The following is a 19,126-nucleotide window of genomic DNA, read 5'->3' as shown; positions in this document are numbered from 1 at the left end:
ACCACAGCAATGTTTTAAATGACTAATTTCCTCGTTTTAAAGGCCCATGCAGGCGTTACATTCATAGCGTTCTACCAATATGGCAGACAATATAACAAGGAAGTACAACTCCCCTTGGGAAAAAAAATGATGCGTAAAATCATTTATCTCCAAAAAGTTATTTTGATCCTCTCGCTATATTCCCATGAAGGGAGGAGAGTAGGATTTGGTTGTTACGCAGCTTTACGAGGAGTGTCCACCAAGAACCTCTTTCAGTTATGCTTCACCGTTTCTTCAGTCTCATCTGCCATCGACGGCACTGAGGGCTTGGCATTTTTGGCACTCCAAAGTTACAATTTTAACTTTTTTTTTTTTTCCTGTGTGAGCGCTGAGCTTCAATTGAGTTTCGACTTATCACCAAGCAACATTCAAGAGCTGCGACCAGCGCGCCCAACCGAGGATTAATTCAGTCCTGTGAGGATTTTAAAAAAACAAAAACAAAAGACGTGCTTGGTGGACACAGAGTTGATCCAAAGAGCACTAGGGAACACTAGCTGATTATTTTAGTCAGAGTAGAACTAGTTGTCTGTGGAAGTTCTGCGGTACAATGTGCTGAAGGGGAACCTAAAGGAGCTGTGTGTAACTGCAGCATGATATAAAACAAAACGCTAAAGCCAAGTCCTGTACTTTTTACTAACAAAGCTTTCTCTTTGCGTTAATTGGTGCCTGTAATTTGTGTATCGTACTGAGTGAATGTGTTTGTGTGTTTTTGTGTGTGTTTTTGTGTGTTTTTGTGTGTGTGTGTGTGGGGTCAACTCTAAACTGGTGTGTCCATCTGCTCTCTCGCACTGCTGGCTAGATGCTAGAGGAGGTCAGACTGGTAAGGTGACAGACTGTTCAGTTGTAGCTGGTGTGGCATGCCTGTCGGTCTCTGGCTGTAGCTCAGCTGCCTCTGGTCAACACAGCAAAACTCAGAGGTCGTCCCCGTCTGACAACCGCCGGCCTCCCTGAAACGATACACAAACACAGCTCATCTCTCACACACACACCAACAATCACGTCGACTTAAAGCAAAAGAGACAAAGTGACATGCAAAGGTTGTATGAGACTCTGTGAGCAAATGTCTTTGTTTTTTCTGTATTTCTGTGTTATTTTTAACAGTGTCAAATACAAATAGGATGAACTGTCTGACTGACAAATTACAACTTCATTTCTCTATAGTCTCCAGTGATATATTGTACAGTGCAAGCAACAAGCTAGAGCAGAATCCTGCAGTATAAATTTCAATATCAACATTTTATTCATCAGATTTTTCCTGAGGCATTAGTGGAGAAACGGTTTGTGCCATATTCAGCTGATACTCCCACTGAAACATCTGACCTGCCATGCAAGTCTTATTTACCACTCACCATGCTTTCTGTGTAATCTGCTGTTATGGTGACCTGCTTGTCCTCTGGGGGCGGGGTCACAGCAGAGCTGTCTGTGCGTCTACTCTGATTGGTGAGCTGCAGCCACAGTTCATACATCTGCTGCATGTCTCTCACTGCAGGGGGGTGAGGAGAAGAAAGAGAGAGAAAAGGAAGACAACCTCAGTAACCTTCTATACCGTGTGTTACGTGGAAGAATAATCAGTGCATGTGGAGTTGGGTAGGCACTTAAAAAAAAATCAATGTAATTTAAGGCTTTTATCAAGACGGTAATGGTGGATAAAGCGAGACACGGAAGCAGGACGTGATTGGAAATTGAAAAACAGGCCTCCATAAATAAAAGACGACTTCACAGATGTGCTATTTTTTCAGTTTTTTTTTCTAAACTGATATTAGAAATGCAAAATTACAAAAGCTGTTCCGATCAAATCAAGCTTCAAACAGCTCCCCCCCCCACACACACAGTGGTTCGAGGTGGATGCAGGAGCTTACAGCTGTTGTTCTTCATGTACGTCCAGACGTCCCTCTCTTCCAGACTGTGAGCGAACGAGCAATTCCCAATATAGTGGCACTTCTTCTGCTTCATCACATGCACGCACATCTGAGTGACAGACAGGCAAAAGGCGGGTGTTACAGAGACATACTGTTGGACAACTACTGTGGTCTCTAGAAAGAGTTGGATAAAATTAACTGGTTGTTTAACTCTTTCTAAATCACTTGAATGTGGTAATCCTTTAAAAACACTTATTTCAAACAACCAACATTCAAATAATCTGTGAGGGGGATTGAAAGCAACCAGTTAAAAACTTGTGGAAATCAACATGAAAACGCTGTCAAAGACTCGCTGGCATTACAGAGCAAGACGGCCGAGCTGCAGGGGTAGGGAGGTTTACAACAACACCTGTCCCACAGGGCAAGAACAGAGTCAGCTGCACTCAGCATGTGAGAGGGGTGGAGGGGCGGAGGGAGCGAAGAGGAAAGACTGCGTAACAACTGAAGGAAAAATACAAAAAAAAATGGAGGAACTCACATCATATTGCTGTGGGTAGGTGCGGGAGAAAGGCAGAGGCCGAACAACAACCCACTTCTTCTTCTCAAATGATTTCACCAGCAGAACCCGACGCTCCTTCGTCCAGCTAAAGAGACAGAGAGCTAATGTTAATTCAAACAGGAGAGTCAGGAGTTTCATTTAGTTCTTTGGTATACACTTTTGATGCTACTATAACATCATGACGACAGAAGAGGACTCCATCCCCAGTCCAAATGACTTCTAATATGCAATTTACATACACAGCCTTTAGCCAGTGTTATAATTTCTGCATCTGTGAGTAAACCAGGGTCCGTGTGACCTACATTTTGTCATCAGAGGATGCATGTGAGGCTGTGTGTGGATGTCTGCTGACTCTCCAATTTGTCTGACACTACTACAAGGGCACCAACTGCACATGCGCTCCTCCAAGCGAACGAGACGCAAGTATAATGAGAACAACAACGTGTCCGTGTTGTCCACAGCCGTCTGTGTGCGAGTCCACAAGGAAGTATAATTGAGTCCACAAAGATCAGATTTGAAAATAAAAATCTCATTGGTTTTCTTTATGAATAAAGACAAAGTCAATATTTGGGCTCTGTAACTTCACACTGTGTTGTATCGTTTTGACTCGGTGCAGGTGGGCGTGGAAAGACAGGCCTCACCTGTGCCGTGCTTTGGCTGTGCAGTACTTGAGGTTCTTGTCGGGCTCGTTGACCTGTCCTTCTCTCCAGCACTGGCCGCACACAAATTTCATCTTCAGGTTGAGGGGTCGTCCCCGTCCCGCTACTGCTCCCAGACCGCCCACCCCAACGCCTCCCACTGGGCTCACACCGCCTCCACCTAGGCCGTCTCCCCCCATTCCTCCGCCCCCACCCACCATTCCCCCTACTCCTCCTGCAGGTACGCTGCTGCTCGGATGTGGGATATGGATAGGCTGAAAGACACAGACATGGACGTGAGAAGTTATCATTCATAACGGAAACAATCGTCAGTCATTTTTGCCACAGACAACATTTTAGCTCATTTTACTCATGAATAATTGCATTTTCATTAAAGCTGGATACACAATCATGGCCTGAAGAGACATGGAAGAAGAAGTTTGTGAGAGCAACATCACAATGAGAGTACATTTGCAAGTCTTAAACTGACAACACAAACTGTCTCAATGCCCTGTCCTGTCTTACCTTCTGCTGCTTCTGTGCGTTCTGCTCCAGCCGTTGCCAATGTCTCTTGGACTCCTGCACCATCTCCTCATGGGTGATACCTGAAGAAAACATTAAGGAGCAGTGCTATGAAAAAAAACAAAAAACCAATGACTTAATCACTTACACGATACTGTATCAATAGTCAGCTGTTGGTGTTAACTGCTGTCTTGTTACAACGATACCTTTTCCATATCGACATCTTAGACTTTATTTCAAATTGTCAATACGGCAAACTTCTATTATTAATCAGAGAACGTAACAATGTTTTGTGGATTACATTTTATTACAGCTAAAAGCTATGTATGTGTGTGTGTGTGTGTGTGTGTGTGTGTGTGTGTGTGTGTGTGTGTGTGTGTGTGTGTGTGTGTGTGTTCTACCCACCAGTATCCTGCTGTAGGACCCAGCATTTGAGCTCTATGACGGAGTGCGCAAAAGAGCAGCTGTCCTCTCGCTGGCAGCCGTAGCGAACCTCATGGCGACATACGTCGAACTGGCAGAGGGGGTGCAGGGGACGCACCTTACTGTAGCGCACATTGGCTGACCTCACCACATGCACCAGGCACCTGCAGCAGGTACAGGTAATGTCATCATACATTTTCATATAGGCAGCAGATTTATTTTTATTTTACAGGACAATAATGCAATCATAGGACTTTGTATTTAAACAAAAATCAAGATATGAAAAACACTATACACTCACTTGTTATCGTCGAACGGGTGTCGAGCTGTGAGGTTTGAGCAGACTGCTAAGTTTTCTTTGCTGCGTTTGCTAATAATGCGAGGCTTACTGTCAAAACATTCCTGCAGGAAGAGGAAGGAGATGCAGGTAACTGTCAGTCAAAGGTGACCAATCAAAAGACATCATAAAGAAGAGATTGAGTGCCTAGAAACACGTTGGTCTTACCTCACAGAGGAACATGAACATGCCCATGTGGAGCTGCAGCAGTCTGGTGACGCTGAGCGCCCGTCGCTCTGTGCTGCCCAGCGGATCAAACAGCAGCTCTCGGCTCAGTGCACCCTTCCTCTCTTGCGTCCACACGTCAATCTCCTCCTGGCAGTAGGCGAACGTACAGTTCTCCCCGTACTGACACTCCTGACGCTCCTGCACCTCTGTGGGAGGATGGAGGGAGAGTGAGTATGTAAAAGGGAAATTTAAACACAAGTCAACTGCACCTGGCTGCTCTTTCTCAACTTGAATTTCCCACCTAGATCATCCACTTGGGAGTTTAATTCACAGTGCAAACAAACCTTTACAGAGTACAAATGCCCCCAGGAAGTTGTTCCGAGCAGGCCGGGGCCGGATCCTCTTCCAGGTGGGGTCATCTGTGTTTTTGAGGCGACATAGCAGAACATCTCGTTTGCAGCGGTGTGCTGCCTCTGGCTGATACTTGTAGTCCATCACATGTGGACCTGTGAGTGAGAGGAGGACAGAGAGAGTTAAGTTACAGTGCCATCACAATTCGTATTTGTAACTGATTTTAATGATAAAGCATTGCTTAAAAACAATGCTTGAACACTTCACATATGAAACAGCGTGCCCGGTTTATGAGCTGGTGGAGAAAGCAACACTGCAGCATCCAATTATGAATATTTAAAAAAAGAAGGGAAAAGAGCAGCTAGTCAAAGGCTGGTAAGAGAAAGTGTTGGACCAACCTATTCGGCTGTAACAGGCATGACAGGCCTGCCGAAACTCATGCGTGGCCGCCAGAGGATTCCTGGAGAGCAGAGACAGGTTTGTTCCTGCTGGACCATTCTGAGAAAGAAGAGGAGGGAAAGGAGATGAGATATAAAACAAAAAGAGATGCTTAGCACCATAACTGCATAGTCAGAAATGTCTGCATTGCAAGAGATGAAGACGACAATGAAGAATTAAATACAGTGTTTGTGTTACTTACTGCATGTGCAGCGCTGTTGTTGCGCATTCCCGGGATGAAGCTGGGACACACTCGTCCCCCTGAAGACCACAGACACAAGGACACTGATGTCAGACACCATATTGAAATGATGCTGACTCACACCGTCTGCTGCTGACGCACAGCTCAGGTTAAAACTCCCTAGAAACTGTGCTCTGGTAACTGAACAAGAGCAAGTTAAGCAGCTTGTACTGATCATGCTCCCTCTGTATCACTCTATTCCTTCAACATTATTTTACAGGCTTAATTCATCCTGGCATGCAAATTAAAAGAAAACACAAAATTCAGTCATTCCTGTTGCAGCCATTTCTGAGTAGCACAGCTAAAAGTTCACACTAGTTAGAATAAAATATTTTGTTTGTTTGTTAGTATTTCTGATATGGAGCTAAAAAATTTGTCTGGACTGAGATCGCCATTTTAAAATGACAATATATTAGCGTGGACATAGCCTAAGCCTGATAACACACTAACAATTACAATCTCTCATGTCTCTATAAAACACATCCATTAAACATTCGCAGCGCTGGTGAAAAAAGTAAGTGAACCCTTGGATTTAACAGCTGGTAAACCTTCCACTTGCTGTGGATCAGACCTGTACAATGTTCAGGAGGAATTGCTCTTTACAGAACTGCTTCAGCTCAGACATATTCTGATGATGTCTGGTGTGAGTGGCTTTTTTCAGCTCATTTTCTACTGGATTAACATCTGGGCTCTGACTGGCCCACTCCAAAAGGGGGATTTTCATAGTTTGAAGTTTGAAGCACCCTCCACTACATTTCAGTGTTGGGATGTTGTTTTCATGTTGTTGTGCAGATACGGTTCACATCAGCAGATGCTTCTAGTGAAAAGAAAACTTAAAAATGTCAAATATGTCAAAGATGCTCTAACACACACCTGCAATCTCATGTCCTTAACTGGACTCCAGGTTTTTAAATTTGCTTTTGTTGATGTCATTGCCTTCATATACTTTTTCCCCATCCTCCACTGTGAATGTTTAAATGATGTATTCAATATGGAGAAGAAAAACAAAGCGATTTGTGTTTTATCAGCTAAAATAGTGTTTGTTCATAATTGTAACTTCGATGAAGATCCGACTATATTTTTACGACAAATTCAAACACAAATGCAGGTAATTCCAAAGGGTTCACTTACTGTTTCTTGCTACTGTACATGTGACTCATCAGCATAAGTGGAGCGGCAAAAATTAAAGGAGCATTCACTAAGAATAAATTTTTCTCTTGGACACAAATTGTCACAGAGAGGTCAACTACAGAAAACATGACATGCAATGTGTCATTTACAAACATCATTACAAGATTTCTAGTGAGTGAAGTTTAAAAATGTCCATATTATCTCTCTCTGCCATTTGAATCTACTGACATGCCGAAATAACTTAGTGCAATGTTACAAATCAATGATAATTTTCCACTCAATCAGATAAAAACACATGATATGACGCCTTTTAGCTCACCTGGGAGAGTGTACTCAGACAACGAGTCCAGCCCACCAGCGGCGACTCCTGCTTTCCCTTCTCCATCCGTAGCCCCTGTGGCGAAGCTTCCCAGTGCGTCCTGCGCCTGGGTGGAGCCTTGGTCCCGCTGGGCCAGCGGCGAGTAAGACTCCAGAGGGGACATGTCACTCATGGGGGAGCTGAAGAAGGCTGGGGGAAGCTTGGGTGATGGGGCTGGAAGGTTGGGGGAGTATGGAGGCCGGAGAGCAACCGCAGTGTTGGGAAGGTTGGTGGGTATAGCACCCTGGACTGGACTCTGAAGCATGACACCGACAGAAATTTCATTGAGTTTAAATAACTAAAACCAACTTTGCTACTGAAGTAATAATGAAAATAAAAACAATAATTGCCCATTAAGGGTGTGTGGCTAATTCATTTATTTTTGTCTGTCTCTGTCCTTCACTCGCCTCACTGACTTTCTTGGGGATGCATTCCAGCAGACTGTCTAGCTCATCCTTGATGACGCTGCATTCGTCCATGTGCTCAGACACCGGGACAGAGTACGGCATTGGAGGCAGGGCTTGGCTGCTGGGGCTCTCTGACAAATCGGTGCACGGGGGTGCCGGTTCATCACTGACTGGGATGGGCGTGGCCAAAGGAGCTGGGATGCACTGTGCACTTGATATGTCCGCTGACGAGGAGGAAAACAGCAATGCAGAGGAGGGGATGAATGTGGGAACAGAGAAGCGAGGCTGTGTGGGATCAGACATGTTCAAGGTTTGCCAGTTTGCCATACCTGGTCCAATGTCACCCAGAGATTCCAGCCCGTTGGAGGACATCTGAGGAGGAAGCGAGAGAATATAACCCCATTAGCCTCTCACTCAGTCACCACATCGAAAGCTCTACACTGTGACAACAGCACCCACCTCTCCTGTGGGTGGGGAAGTCTCCCCATGACTCTCCCCTTCATTGGCTGTGGACTCTGTCTGAGGGCTGACGTAAGCTTTACGGCCCTTCAGGCCCAGTTTATTGGCTAGATCCTGGGCCAGGTCACTCACCTGTCGGTCCTGCAAGATCAATTACAACAAGAAGAGCTAATACGTACTGAGGATGAGTTTAATTAATTTTCAGGTAAATTATAATATGAAGCACAGTGTAGTCCATGAAGTCATTTCTATTGCAAATGTATGCATTAAATAAAATGCTTGCTATCTCCACTTACTAATTTCCTGGGGGAAACACTGAAAGGAAATGTTCAATTTCAAACTTGATGATTTGGACAAGAGTCATTTGTGTCAATATTTTCAGTGCTGATGACATACGTGTGGTGCTGTGAGGAGACATTTGGTTCCACACTCATACGCGTCTCTGAGTCGTCCCAACTCCCTCAGACAAAGTGCTTTCCGGTACAAAGCCCTGCGGCTGCCTTCTGACACATACAGTGCACTGTCACAGTCCTGAACACCTCGATCATACTCCCTCTAAAACAAGAAAGAAAGACACTGAGTGTCATTTAACACAGAACAACAAGAGTTACGCTGACACTGTAAAAACACTGTCAAAGTAAAATCCCCTAATGTAGAAAACAAATCTGTGATACTGAGCGGCCACGTCATGTCAGATCTTTCCTGCTGGCGAACATGCTATATGTTACTTAGAAAAACACCAACACAGAACTGTCAAACTGGCAGGCATCTTGATCTATCGACCACAAATGACACCATATTGTGTCTTTTAACACCTGCCACCAACCCCACTGCTTGCTGTCACAAAAAAGATTTGGCTCCCTACTCTCACTCAGACAAACAGAAAAATAATCAGATTACCACAGTGCGTACAAACAAAACATTAATAAAAGCTTGTAAACTGTGGTGATGTAGAACTGAAACTCTGCAGCTAAATTAACTGTAAATGCAATAGATAATCTTGAAGTCACGTTCACATTTGAGTCATTTCAGTAACAAAGATTTGGCAGATTCACCCAAAATCTACTTTGGTGGCACAAATATCTAATAATTACTCAGTCAATATGTTTGTTGTCTGAGACCAACAGTTCAAAACCTTTACTGGTTTGACAGTAACTGACTAATGAAAAGTCGTCTAAACATCCATCCCCTACACTTTTCTACTAATCCATATAAACATCTTGTCATTTATATCTGCAGGTGACACATCCCCACCATTCCCCTTCTCCCTCACCATCTGGTAGAAGGCAGCAGCCCTGTTGACATAGAGGCTCTCCAGCAGCTCATGAGGAATGACAAGAGCCTCAGCCTGGGCGTAGCGGGCAACACTTATTCCCTCCCCATACTGCTGGGTCGCCTGGCGCCAATCCCCATCTCGAAAGCAAGAATTGCCCTCATCCAGCAAGTTACACACCAACTGGGTCAGAAATGTCTAAAGGGAATGTGCAAAAGGATTATAAAGAGAGACAAAATATTGAAAAATGGGGTAGGGGTAATATGAGATGGTCAGAATTTGGCAGAAAGAGAAGATAAAGAAGGGAACAAGTAAAGCAAGAGAGGAAGATTGAGGACAAGATAAAATGAGTTCAAATTTAGGTCCAGGAAATAATAGAGCAAAATGAGTATGGTCATGGTGGAGTCAGAGTAAATTTTGCGGGAGCACATTGGTGATAGCAAAAAAGCAGGGATAAAGGGGGTAAACGCAAACCTCATAACTCTCTGGCTCTGGAAAAGGCAATGATGACCTGTGGACAGAAATATAAGAAGGCTGTCAGCTTTCTCCATTTCCAAGTGGTCACTAAAAGTCACTAGTAGTCGTTCACTTACTGGATAAAACTCATTGCTTTCTGAATCTCCTCTCTTCTTTTCAGTCGTTCAGGATCCATATCCTGAGGGTGAGGACAAGGTTGACTTGTAACAGTTTAAAACTCCACTTCTTGCACAGCATTATTAACAGCTTTGACAGCTACAATCAAACCAACCACACATAACTTTGGTATCTTAGAGGACGCGGTTATGATCTGCAGTTATTAAAAACGTTTTCAAACAGCTCCAAATACCTGTAGTCGTCCTGGACAAGTCAAGGCCTGCCACCAAAACATGCTAAGCAATCATCGGACTTGCGTAAACAAACAGCGGGTACAGCTAACGGTGAAGCCGGCTACTGATTAGTGTTAGCTACGGTGTCATTTTGTTCGTCCGAGGATATATTTGACGTAAAATCGTTGATTTTTGAGGGAAGGGAAATGTTACATACTCAATTTGACCGTTAGCCATAACACTTTTGGGGAAATGATTAGCTAACGTTAGCGTGACATGCAGACATACAGCTCGTTCACTCAAACTAAACCTCACACCGATAGCGATGCATGTAAAATAGACAACTTGCATTGAGTTAGCTGCTAATGGCGTTAGTGTAGTCAATATTAACGGTACCTGAGTTTACCTACCGGTGGTTGGGTCAATCAGCTAACGCTACCTGCTCACTCAGGCTACATGCTAATCACCATAAAATAGCTTGACTGGAGAAATGAAGAAAGCTAACTTAGCGTTTAAAATGTTTGATTCTTTTCGTTGCATGCGTTGTATCATCTCATATATACTTCACAATGAATTACTGTTCAACTGACAGATATGGCTACACTGCATACAAACCCAGTGTTAACCAGCTACCTGGTAAGTTAGCTAACTTAATTTACTAGTGGAGTCCCAGCTAATAGCCAAAGCCCCCACTCAACACGGCAACTCACCGAGAGTTAGGTTACTGAGCCTTTCAGATCAGAGATAGCTTCACAGAGCGTTGGCGATAAAGATAGGAAAAACTAGCCAGCCAAATATCAGTCAATATCCAGGCGCATATTTGTAAGTTTAGTGTCCCTGTCATTGGTATGTGGACGGAGCACGAGTTTCTCTGCGCTACCACTGCTACTGGATACTGGCTAACGTTAGCTAGCTAATTGCTAGCTGTTTTGGCCAGTCCCGTACCGCAACAAGTTTCCAGGAGAATGGTCACAAGAGGGCGGCAGACACTGTTTATGTTAGGTTATCGTTTTTTTACCTGTGCAGGAAAAGTATACACATTTTGTACATATGTAAAAGTTGCACGACTATGGAAGCGTAATGCATTCACTTAAGAAAAAAAAATCTGCTCTTTTTAAAAAAAATAAATAAATAAAAACTCTCTCTGACGAGATAATTATGTCGATTCAGAAAAACAGGATTTTTGAAAAACTTTTCTCTAAAAAATAGATAAATAAAAGAAAAGTCCTCCTTCCGAATTATCGACATAATCATCTCCTTAATTCAGAAAAACTTTTTTTTTACTTCTCTCTAAAAAGAATAAAATAAAATAAATCCTGTTTTTCCGAATTAAGGAGATAATTATGTCCTTAATTCAGAAAAACAGAGCAGGCTGAAGAGACATGGAAGAAAGAAGTTTGTGAGAGCAACATCACAATGAGAGTACATTTGCAAAGTCTTAAAACTGACAACACAAACTGGTCTCAATGCCTCTGTCCTGTCTACCTTCTGCTGCTTCTGTGCGTTCTGCTCCAGCCGTTGCCCAATGTCTCTTGGGATCCTGCCCAGTCTCCTCCATGGGTGAATACCTGAAAAAACAATTAAGAGCAGTGCGTAGAAAAAAAAACAAAACCCGAATGACTTAATCACCTTACACGATACTGTTCAATGAGTCAGCTCTTTCGTGATTTACTGCTGTCTTGTTACAAAGACGATGACCTTTTCGCATGATCGACATCTTAGACTTTATTTAAACTTGTCAACTACGCGCAAACTTCTATTATAATCAGAGGAACGGTAGACAATTGTTTTGGTTACATTTTTTACAGCTAAAAGCTATGTATGTGTGTGATGTGTGTGTGTGTGTGTTGTGTGTGTGTGTGTGTGGTGTGTGGTGTGTGTGTGTGTGGTGAGTGGGTGTGTGTGGTGTTGTGTCTACCCACCAGTAGTCCTGCTGTGGAACCCAGCATTTGAGCTCTATTGACGGAGTGCGCTCCAAAAGAGCAGCTGTCCTCTCGCTGGCAAGCCAGTAGCGACCTATGGCGACACTACGTCGAACTGCGCAGGAGGGGGTGCAGGGGACGCACCTTACGGTAGCGCACATTGGGCTGACCTCACACATGCACCAGGCACCTGCACAGGTACAGGTAATGTCTCATACATTTTTCATAAGGCAGCAGAGTTATTGTTATTGTAGCGAGGAACAATAAGCAATCGATAGGACTTTGTATTTAAAAAAAATCAAGATATGGAAGAACACTATACACTCCACTTGTTAGTCGTCGAACGGGTGTCGAGCTGTGAGGTGGAAGCAACTGCTTAAGTTTTTTTTTTCTTTGCTGCGTTTTGCTAAAATGCGAGGCTTACTGTCAAAACATTCCTGCAGGAAGAGGTAAGACGGCATAACTCATCAAAACAGTACCAATCAAAGACATCATAAAGAAGAGATTGAGATGCCTAGAACAGCGTGTTGTCTTACCTCAAACAGTAGGAACATGAACATGCCCATGTGGAGCTGCAGCAGTCTGGTGACGCTGAGCCGCCCGTCGCTCTGTGCTTGCGTGCAGCCGAATCAAACAGCAGGCCTCTCGGCTCAGTGCACCTTCCTCTCTATTGCGTCCACACGTCATATCTCCTCCTGGCAGTAGGCGAACGTACAGTTCTCCCCGTACTGACACTCCTGACGCTCCTGCACCTCTGTGGGAGGATGGAGGAGAGGTGAGTATGTAAAAGGGAAATTTAAACACAAGTCAACTGCACCTGGCCTGCTCTTTCTCAACTTGAATTTCCCACCTAGATCATCCACTTGGGATTTAATTCACAGTGCAAACAAACCTTTACAGAGTACAATGCCCCAGGAAGTTGTTCGAGCAGGCCGGGCCGGATCCTCTTCCAGGTGGGGTCATCTGTGTTTTGAGTGAGCGACAATAGCAGAACATCTCGTTTGCAGCGGTGTGCTGCCTCTGGCTGATACTTGTAGTCCATCACATGTGGACCTGTAGAGTGAGAGGAGGACAGAGAGAGTTAAGTTCACAGTGCACTCATCACAATTCGTATTTGTAACTGATTTTAATGATAAAGCATTGCTTAAAAACAATGCTTGAACACTTCAACATATGAAACAGCGTGCCCGTTTATGAGCTGGTGGAGAAAGCAACACTGCGCAAGCATCCAATTATGAATATTTAAAAAAAAGAGGAAAAAGGCAGCTAGTCCAAAGGGCTGGTAAGAGAAAGTGTTGGAACCAACCTATTCGGGCTGTAACAGGCATGACAGGCCTGCCGAAACTCATGCGTGGCCGCCAGAGGATTCCTGGAGAGCAGAGACAGGTTGTTCCTGCTGGACCATTCTGAGAAAGAAAGGAGGGAAAGGAGATGAGATATAAAACCAAAAAGAGGATGCTTAGCACCATAACTGCATAGTCAGAAATTGTCTGCATTGCAAGGAGATGAAGACGACAATGAAGAATTAAATTACAGTGTTTGGTGTTACTTACTGCATGTGCAGCTGCTGTTGTTGCGCATTCCCGGGATGAAGCTGGGACACACTCGTCCCCTGAAGACCACAGACACAAGGACACTGATGTCAGACACCATATTGAAATGATGCTGACTCACACCGTCTGCTGCTGACGCACAGCTCAGGTTAAACTCCCTAGAAACTGTGTGCTCTGCTGTAACTGAACAAGAGCAAGTTAAGACAGCTTGTACTGATCATGCTCCCTCTGTATCACTCTATTCCTTCAACATTATTTTACAGGCTTAATTCATCTGGCATGCAAATTAAAAGAAAACACAAAATTCAGTTCTTCCTGTTGCAGCCATTTCTGAGTAGCACAGCTAAAAGTTTACACTAGTTAAGAATAAAATATTTTTGTTTGTTTGTTAGTATTTCTGATATGGAGCTAAAAATTTGTCTGGACTGAAGATCGCCATTTTAAAATGACAATATATTAGCGTGGACATAGCCTAAGCCTGATAACAACACTAACAATTACAATCTCTCATGTCTCTATAAAAACACATCATCATTAAACATTCGCAGCGCTGGTGAAAAAAGTAAGTGAACCCTTGGATTTAACAGCTGGTAAAACCTTCCACTTGCTGTGGATCAACCTGTACAATGGTTTCAGGAGGAATTGCTCTTTACAGAACCTGCTTCAGCTCAGACATATTCTGATGATGTCTGGTGTGAGTGGCTTTTTTTCAGCTCATTTTCTACTGGATTAACATCTGGGCTCTGACTGGCCCACTCCAAAAGGGGGATTTTCATAGTTTGAAGTTTTTGAAGCACCCTCCACTACATTTTCAGTGTTGGGATGTTGTTTTCATGTTGTTGTGCAGATACGGTTCACATTCAGCAGATGCTTCTAGTGAAAAGAAAAACTTAAAAATGTTCAAATATGTCAAAGATGCTCTAACACACACCTGCAATCTCATGTCCTTAAGCTGGACTCCAGTTTTTAAATTTTGCTTTTGTTGATGTTCATTGCCTTCATTACTTTTTCCCCATCCTCCACTGTGAATGTTTAAATGATGTATTCAATATGGAGAAGAAAACAAAGCGATTTGTGTTTTATCAGCTAAAATAGTGTTTGTTCATAATTGTAACTTCGATGAAGATCCGACTTATATTTTTACGACAAATTCAAACACAAAATGCAGGTAATTCCAAAGGGTTCACTTACTGTTTCTTGCTACTGTACATGTGACTCATCAGCATAAGTGGAGCGGCAAAAATTTAAAGGAGCATTCACTAAGAATAAATTTTTCTCTTGGACACAAATTGTCACAGAGAGGTCAACTACAGAAAACATGACATGCAATGTGTCATTTACAAACATCATTACAAGATTTCTAGTGAGTGAAGTTTAAAAATGTCCATATTATTCTCTCTGCCATTTTGAATCTACTGACATGCCGAAATAATCTTAGTGCAATGTTACAAATCAATGATAATTTTCCACTCAATCAGATAAAAACACATGATATGACGCCTTTAGCTCACCTGGGAGAGTGTACTCCAGACAACGAGTCCAGCCCACCAGCGGCGACTCCTGTCTTTCCCTTCTCCATCCGTAAGCCCCTGTGGCGAAGCTTCCCAGTGGCGTCCTGCCGCCTGGGTGGAGGCCTTGGTCCCGCTGGGCCAGCGGGCGAGTAAGACTCCAGAGGGGACATGTCACTCATTGGGGAGCTGAAGAAGGCTGTGGGAAAGCTTGGGTGATGGGGCTGGAAGGTTGGGGGAGTATGGAGGCCGGAGGAGCAACCGCAGTGTTGGGAAGGTTGGTGGGTATAGCACCCCGGACTGGACTCTGAAGCATGACACCGACAGAAATTTCATTGAGTTTAAATAACTAAAACCAACTTTGCTACTGAAGTAATAATGAAATAAAAACAATAATTGCCCATTAAGGGTGTGTGGCTAATTCATTTATTTTTGTCTGTCTCTGTCCTTCACTCGCCTCACTACTTTTCTTGGGGATGCATTCCAGCAGACTGTCTAGCTCATCCTTGATGACGACGCTGCATTCGTCCATGTGCTCAGACACCGGGACAGAGTACGGCATTGGAGGCAGGGCTTGGCTGCTGGGGCCTCTCACAAATCGGTGCACGGGGTGCCGCGTTCATCACTGACTGGGATGGCGTGGCCAAAAGGAGCTGGGATGCACTGTGCATCTTGATATGTCCCCTGACGAGGAGGAAAACAGCAATGCAGGAGGGATGAATTGGGAACAGAGAAGCGAGGCTGTGTGGGATCAGACATGTTCAAGGTTTGCCAGTTTGCCATACCTGGTCCAATGTCACCCAGAGATTCCAGCCCGTTGGAGGGACATCTGAGGAGGAAGCGAGAGAATATAACCCCATTAGCCTCTCACTCAGTACCCACATCGAAAGCTCTACACTGTGACAACAGCACCCACCTCTCCTGTGGGTGGGGAAGTCTCCCCATGACTCTCCCCTTCATTGGCTGTGGACTCTGTCTGAGGGCTGACGTAAGCTTTACGGCCCTTCAGGCCCAGTTTATTGGCTAGATCCTGGGCCAGGTCACTCACTCTGTCGGTCCTGCAAAGATCAATTACAACAAGAAGAGCTAAATACGTACTGAGGATGAGTTTAATTAATTTTCAGGGTAAATTATAATATGAAGCACAGTGTAGTCCATGAAGTCATTTCTATTGCAAATGTATGCATTAAATAAAATGCTTGCTATCTCCACTTACTAATTTCCTGGGGAAACACTGAAAGGAAATGTTCAATTTCAAACTTGATGATTTGGACACGAGTCATTTGTGTCAATATTTCAGTGCTGATGACATACGTGTGGTGCTGTGAGGAGACATTTGGTTCCCACACTCATACGCGTCTCTGAGTCGTCCCAACTCCTCAGACAAAGTGCTTTTCCGGTACAAAGCCCTGCGGCTGCCTTCTGACACATACAGTGCACTGTCACAGTCCTGAACACCTCGTCATACTCCCTCTAAAACAGAAAGAAAGACACTGAGTGTCATTTAACACAGAACAACAAGAGTTACGCTGACACTGTAAAAACACTGTCAAAGTAAAATCCCCTAATGTAGAAAACAAATCTTGTGATACTGAGCGGCCACGTCATGTCAGATCTTCTGCTGGCGAACATGCTATATGTTATACTTAGAAAACACCAAAACAGAACTGTCAAACTGGCAGGCATCTTGATCTATCGACCACAAAATGACACATATTGTGTCTTTTAACACCTGCCACCAACCCACTGCTTGCTGTCACAAAAAAGATTTGGCTCCCTACTCTCACTCAGACAAACAGAAAAATAATCAGATTACCACAGTGCGTCACAACAAAACATTAATAAAAGCTTGTAAACTGTGGTGATGTAGAACTGAAACTCTGCAGCTAAATTAACTGTAAAGCAATAGATAATCTTGAAGTCACGTTCACATTTGAGTCATTTCAGTAACAAAGATTTGGCAGATTCACCCAAAATCTACTTTGGTGGCACAAATATCTAATAATTACTCAGTCAATATGTTTGTTGTCTGAGACAACAGTTCAAAACCTTAACTGGTTTGACAGTAACTGACTAATGAAAAAGTCGTCTAAACATCCATCCCCTACACTTTTCACTAATCCATATAACATCTTGTCATTTATATCTGCAGGTGACACATCCCCACCATTCCCCTTCTCCCTCACCATCTGGTAGAAGGCAGCAGCCCTGTTGACATAGAGGCTCTCCAGCAGCTCATGAGGAATGACAAGAGCCTCAGCCTGGGCGTAGCGGGCAACACTTATTCCCTCCCCATACTGCTGGGTCGCCTGGCGCCAATCCCCATCTCGAAAAGCAAGAATTGCCCTCATCCAGCAAGTTACACACCAAACTGGGTCAGAAATGTCTAAAGGGAATGTGCAAAAGGATTATAAAAGAGAGACAAAATATTGAAAAATGGGTAGGGGTAATATGAGATGGTCAGAATTTGGCAGAAAGGAAGATAAAGAAGGGAACAAGTAAAGCAAGAGAGGAAGATTGAGGACAAGATAAAATGAGTTCAAATTTAGGTCCAGGAAATAATAGAGCAAAAATGAGTATGGTCATGGTGGAGTCAGAGTAAATTTTGCGGGAGCACATTGGTGATAGCAAAAAAGCAGGGATAAAGGGGGTAAACGCAAACCTCATAACTCTCTGGCTCTGGAAAAGGCAATGATGACCTGTGGACAGAAATATAAAGAAGGCTGTCAGCTTTCTCCATTTCCAAGTGGTCACTAAAAGTCACTAGTAGTCGTTCACTTACTGGATAAAACTCATTGCTTTCTGAATCTCCTCTCTTTTTTCAGTCGTTCAGGATCCATATCCTGAGGGTGAGGACAAGGTTGACTTGTAACAGTTATAAAACTCCACTTCTTGCACAGCATTATTAAACAGCTTTGACAGCTACAAATCAACCAACCACACATAACTTTGGTATCTTAGAGGACGCGGTTATGATCTGCAGTTATTAAAAAACGTTTTCAAACAGCTCCAAATACCTGTAGTCGTCCCTGGACAAGTCAAGGCCTGCCACCAAAACATGCTAAGCAATCATCGACTTGCGTAAACAAACAGCGGGTACAGCTAACGGTGAAGCCGGCTACTGATTAGTGTTTAGCTACGGTGTCATTTTTGTTCGTCCGAGATATATTTGACGTAAAATCATTGATTTTTGGAGGGGAAGGAAATGTTACATACTCAATTTGACCGTTAGCATAACACTTTTGGGAAATGATTAGCTAACGTTAGCGTGACATGCAGACATAACAGCTCGTTCACTCAAACTAAACCTCACACGATACGATAGCGATGCATTAAAATAGACAACTTGCATTGAGTTAGCTGCTAATGGCGTTAGTGTAGTCAATATTAACGGTAGCCTGAGTTTACCTACCGGTGGTTGGGTCAATCAGCTAACGCTACCTGCTCACTCAGGCTACATGCTATCACCATAAAAATAGCTTGACTGGAGAAAATGAAGAAAGCTAACTTAGCGTTTAAAATGTTTGATTCTTTTCGTTGCATGCGTTGTATCATCTCATATATACTTCACAATGAATTACTGTTCAACTGACAGATATGGCTACACTGCATACAAACCAGTGTTAACCAGCTACCTGGTAAGTTAGCTAACTTAATTTACTAGTGGAGTCCCGCTAATAGCCAAAGCCCCCACTCAACACGGCAACTCACGCGAGAGTTAGGTTACTGAGCCTTTCAGATCAGAGATAGCTTCACAGAGCGTTGGCGATAAAAGATAGGAAAAACTAGCCAGCCAAATATCAGTCAATATCCAGGCGCATATTTGTAAGTTTAGTGTCCCTGTCATTGGTATGTGGACGGAGCACGAGTTTCTCTGCGCTACCACTGCTACTGGATACTGGCTAACGTTAGCTAGCTAATTGCTAGCTTGTTTGGCCAGTTCCCGTACCGCAACAAGTTTCCAGGAGAATGGTCACAAGAGGGCGGCAGACACTGTTTATGTTAGGTTATCGTTTTTTTACCTGTGCAGGAAAGTATACACATTTTGTAACATATGTAAAAAGTTGCACGACTATGGAAGCGTAATGCATTCACTTTAAGAAAAAAAAATCTGCTCTTTTTTAATAAAAAATA

At 43.5% G+C, this 19,126-nt stretch overlaps 1 protein-coding gene and 1 pseudogene across 1 annotated transcript; both read right to left on the bottom strand.

The window, feature by feature from the left end:
- Window positions 1–950: 950 nt before the first annotated feature.
- LOC111219660 (zinc finger CCCH domain-containing protein 7B-like) lies at window positions 951–10,913 on the bottom strand. The gene is made up of 21 exons (XM_022742370.1): window positions 10,720–10,913; window positions 9,797–9,858; window positions 9,678–9,714; window positions 9,204–9,401; window positions 8,327–8,485; window positions 7,931–8,071; window positions 7,801–7,843; window positions 7,472–7,695; window positions 7,026–7,320; window positions 5,537–5,595; window positions 5,295–5,394; window positions 4,890–5,051; window positions 4,546–4,751; window positions 4,342–4,442; window positions 4,023–4,204; window positions 3,621–3,700; window positions 3,099–3,370; window positions 2,437–2,542; window positions 1,899–2,007; window positions 1,389–1,522; window positions 951–986 (listed from the first exon to the last, which is right to left on the bottom strand). Exons 2-21 carry the CDS (start codon window positions 9,853–9,855, stop codon window positions 951–953), a joined length of 2,703 nt encoding a protein of 900 aa, XP_022598091.1. The 5' UTR covers window positions 9,856–9,858; window positions 10,720–10,913.
- Window positions 10,914–11,363: 450 nt separating this feature from the next.
- LOC111219659 lies at window positions 11,364–17,832 on the bottom strand (annotated as a pseudogene).
- Between the last annotated feature and the right edge of the window lie 1,294 nt (window positions 17,833–19,126).

The sequence above is a fragment of the Seriola dumerili genome, unplaced genomic scaffold, assembly GCF_002260705.1.
Source record: "Seriola dumerili isolate Sdu_G_001 unplaced genomic scaffold, Sdu_1.0 BDQW01000068.1, whole genome shotgun sequence".
Classification (NCBI taxonomy): domain Eukaryota; kingdom Metazoa; phylum Chordata; class Actinopteri; order Carangiformes; family Carangidae; genus Seriola; species Seriola dumerili.
The sequence above is the reverse complement of the archived record's forward strand: the minus strand, read 5'-3'. Positions and strand labels throughout refer to the sequence as shown.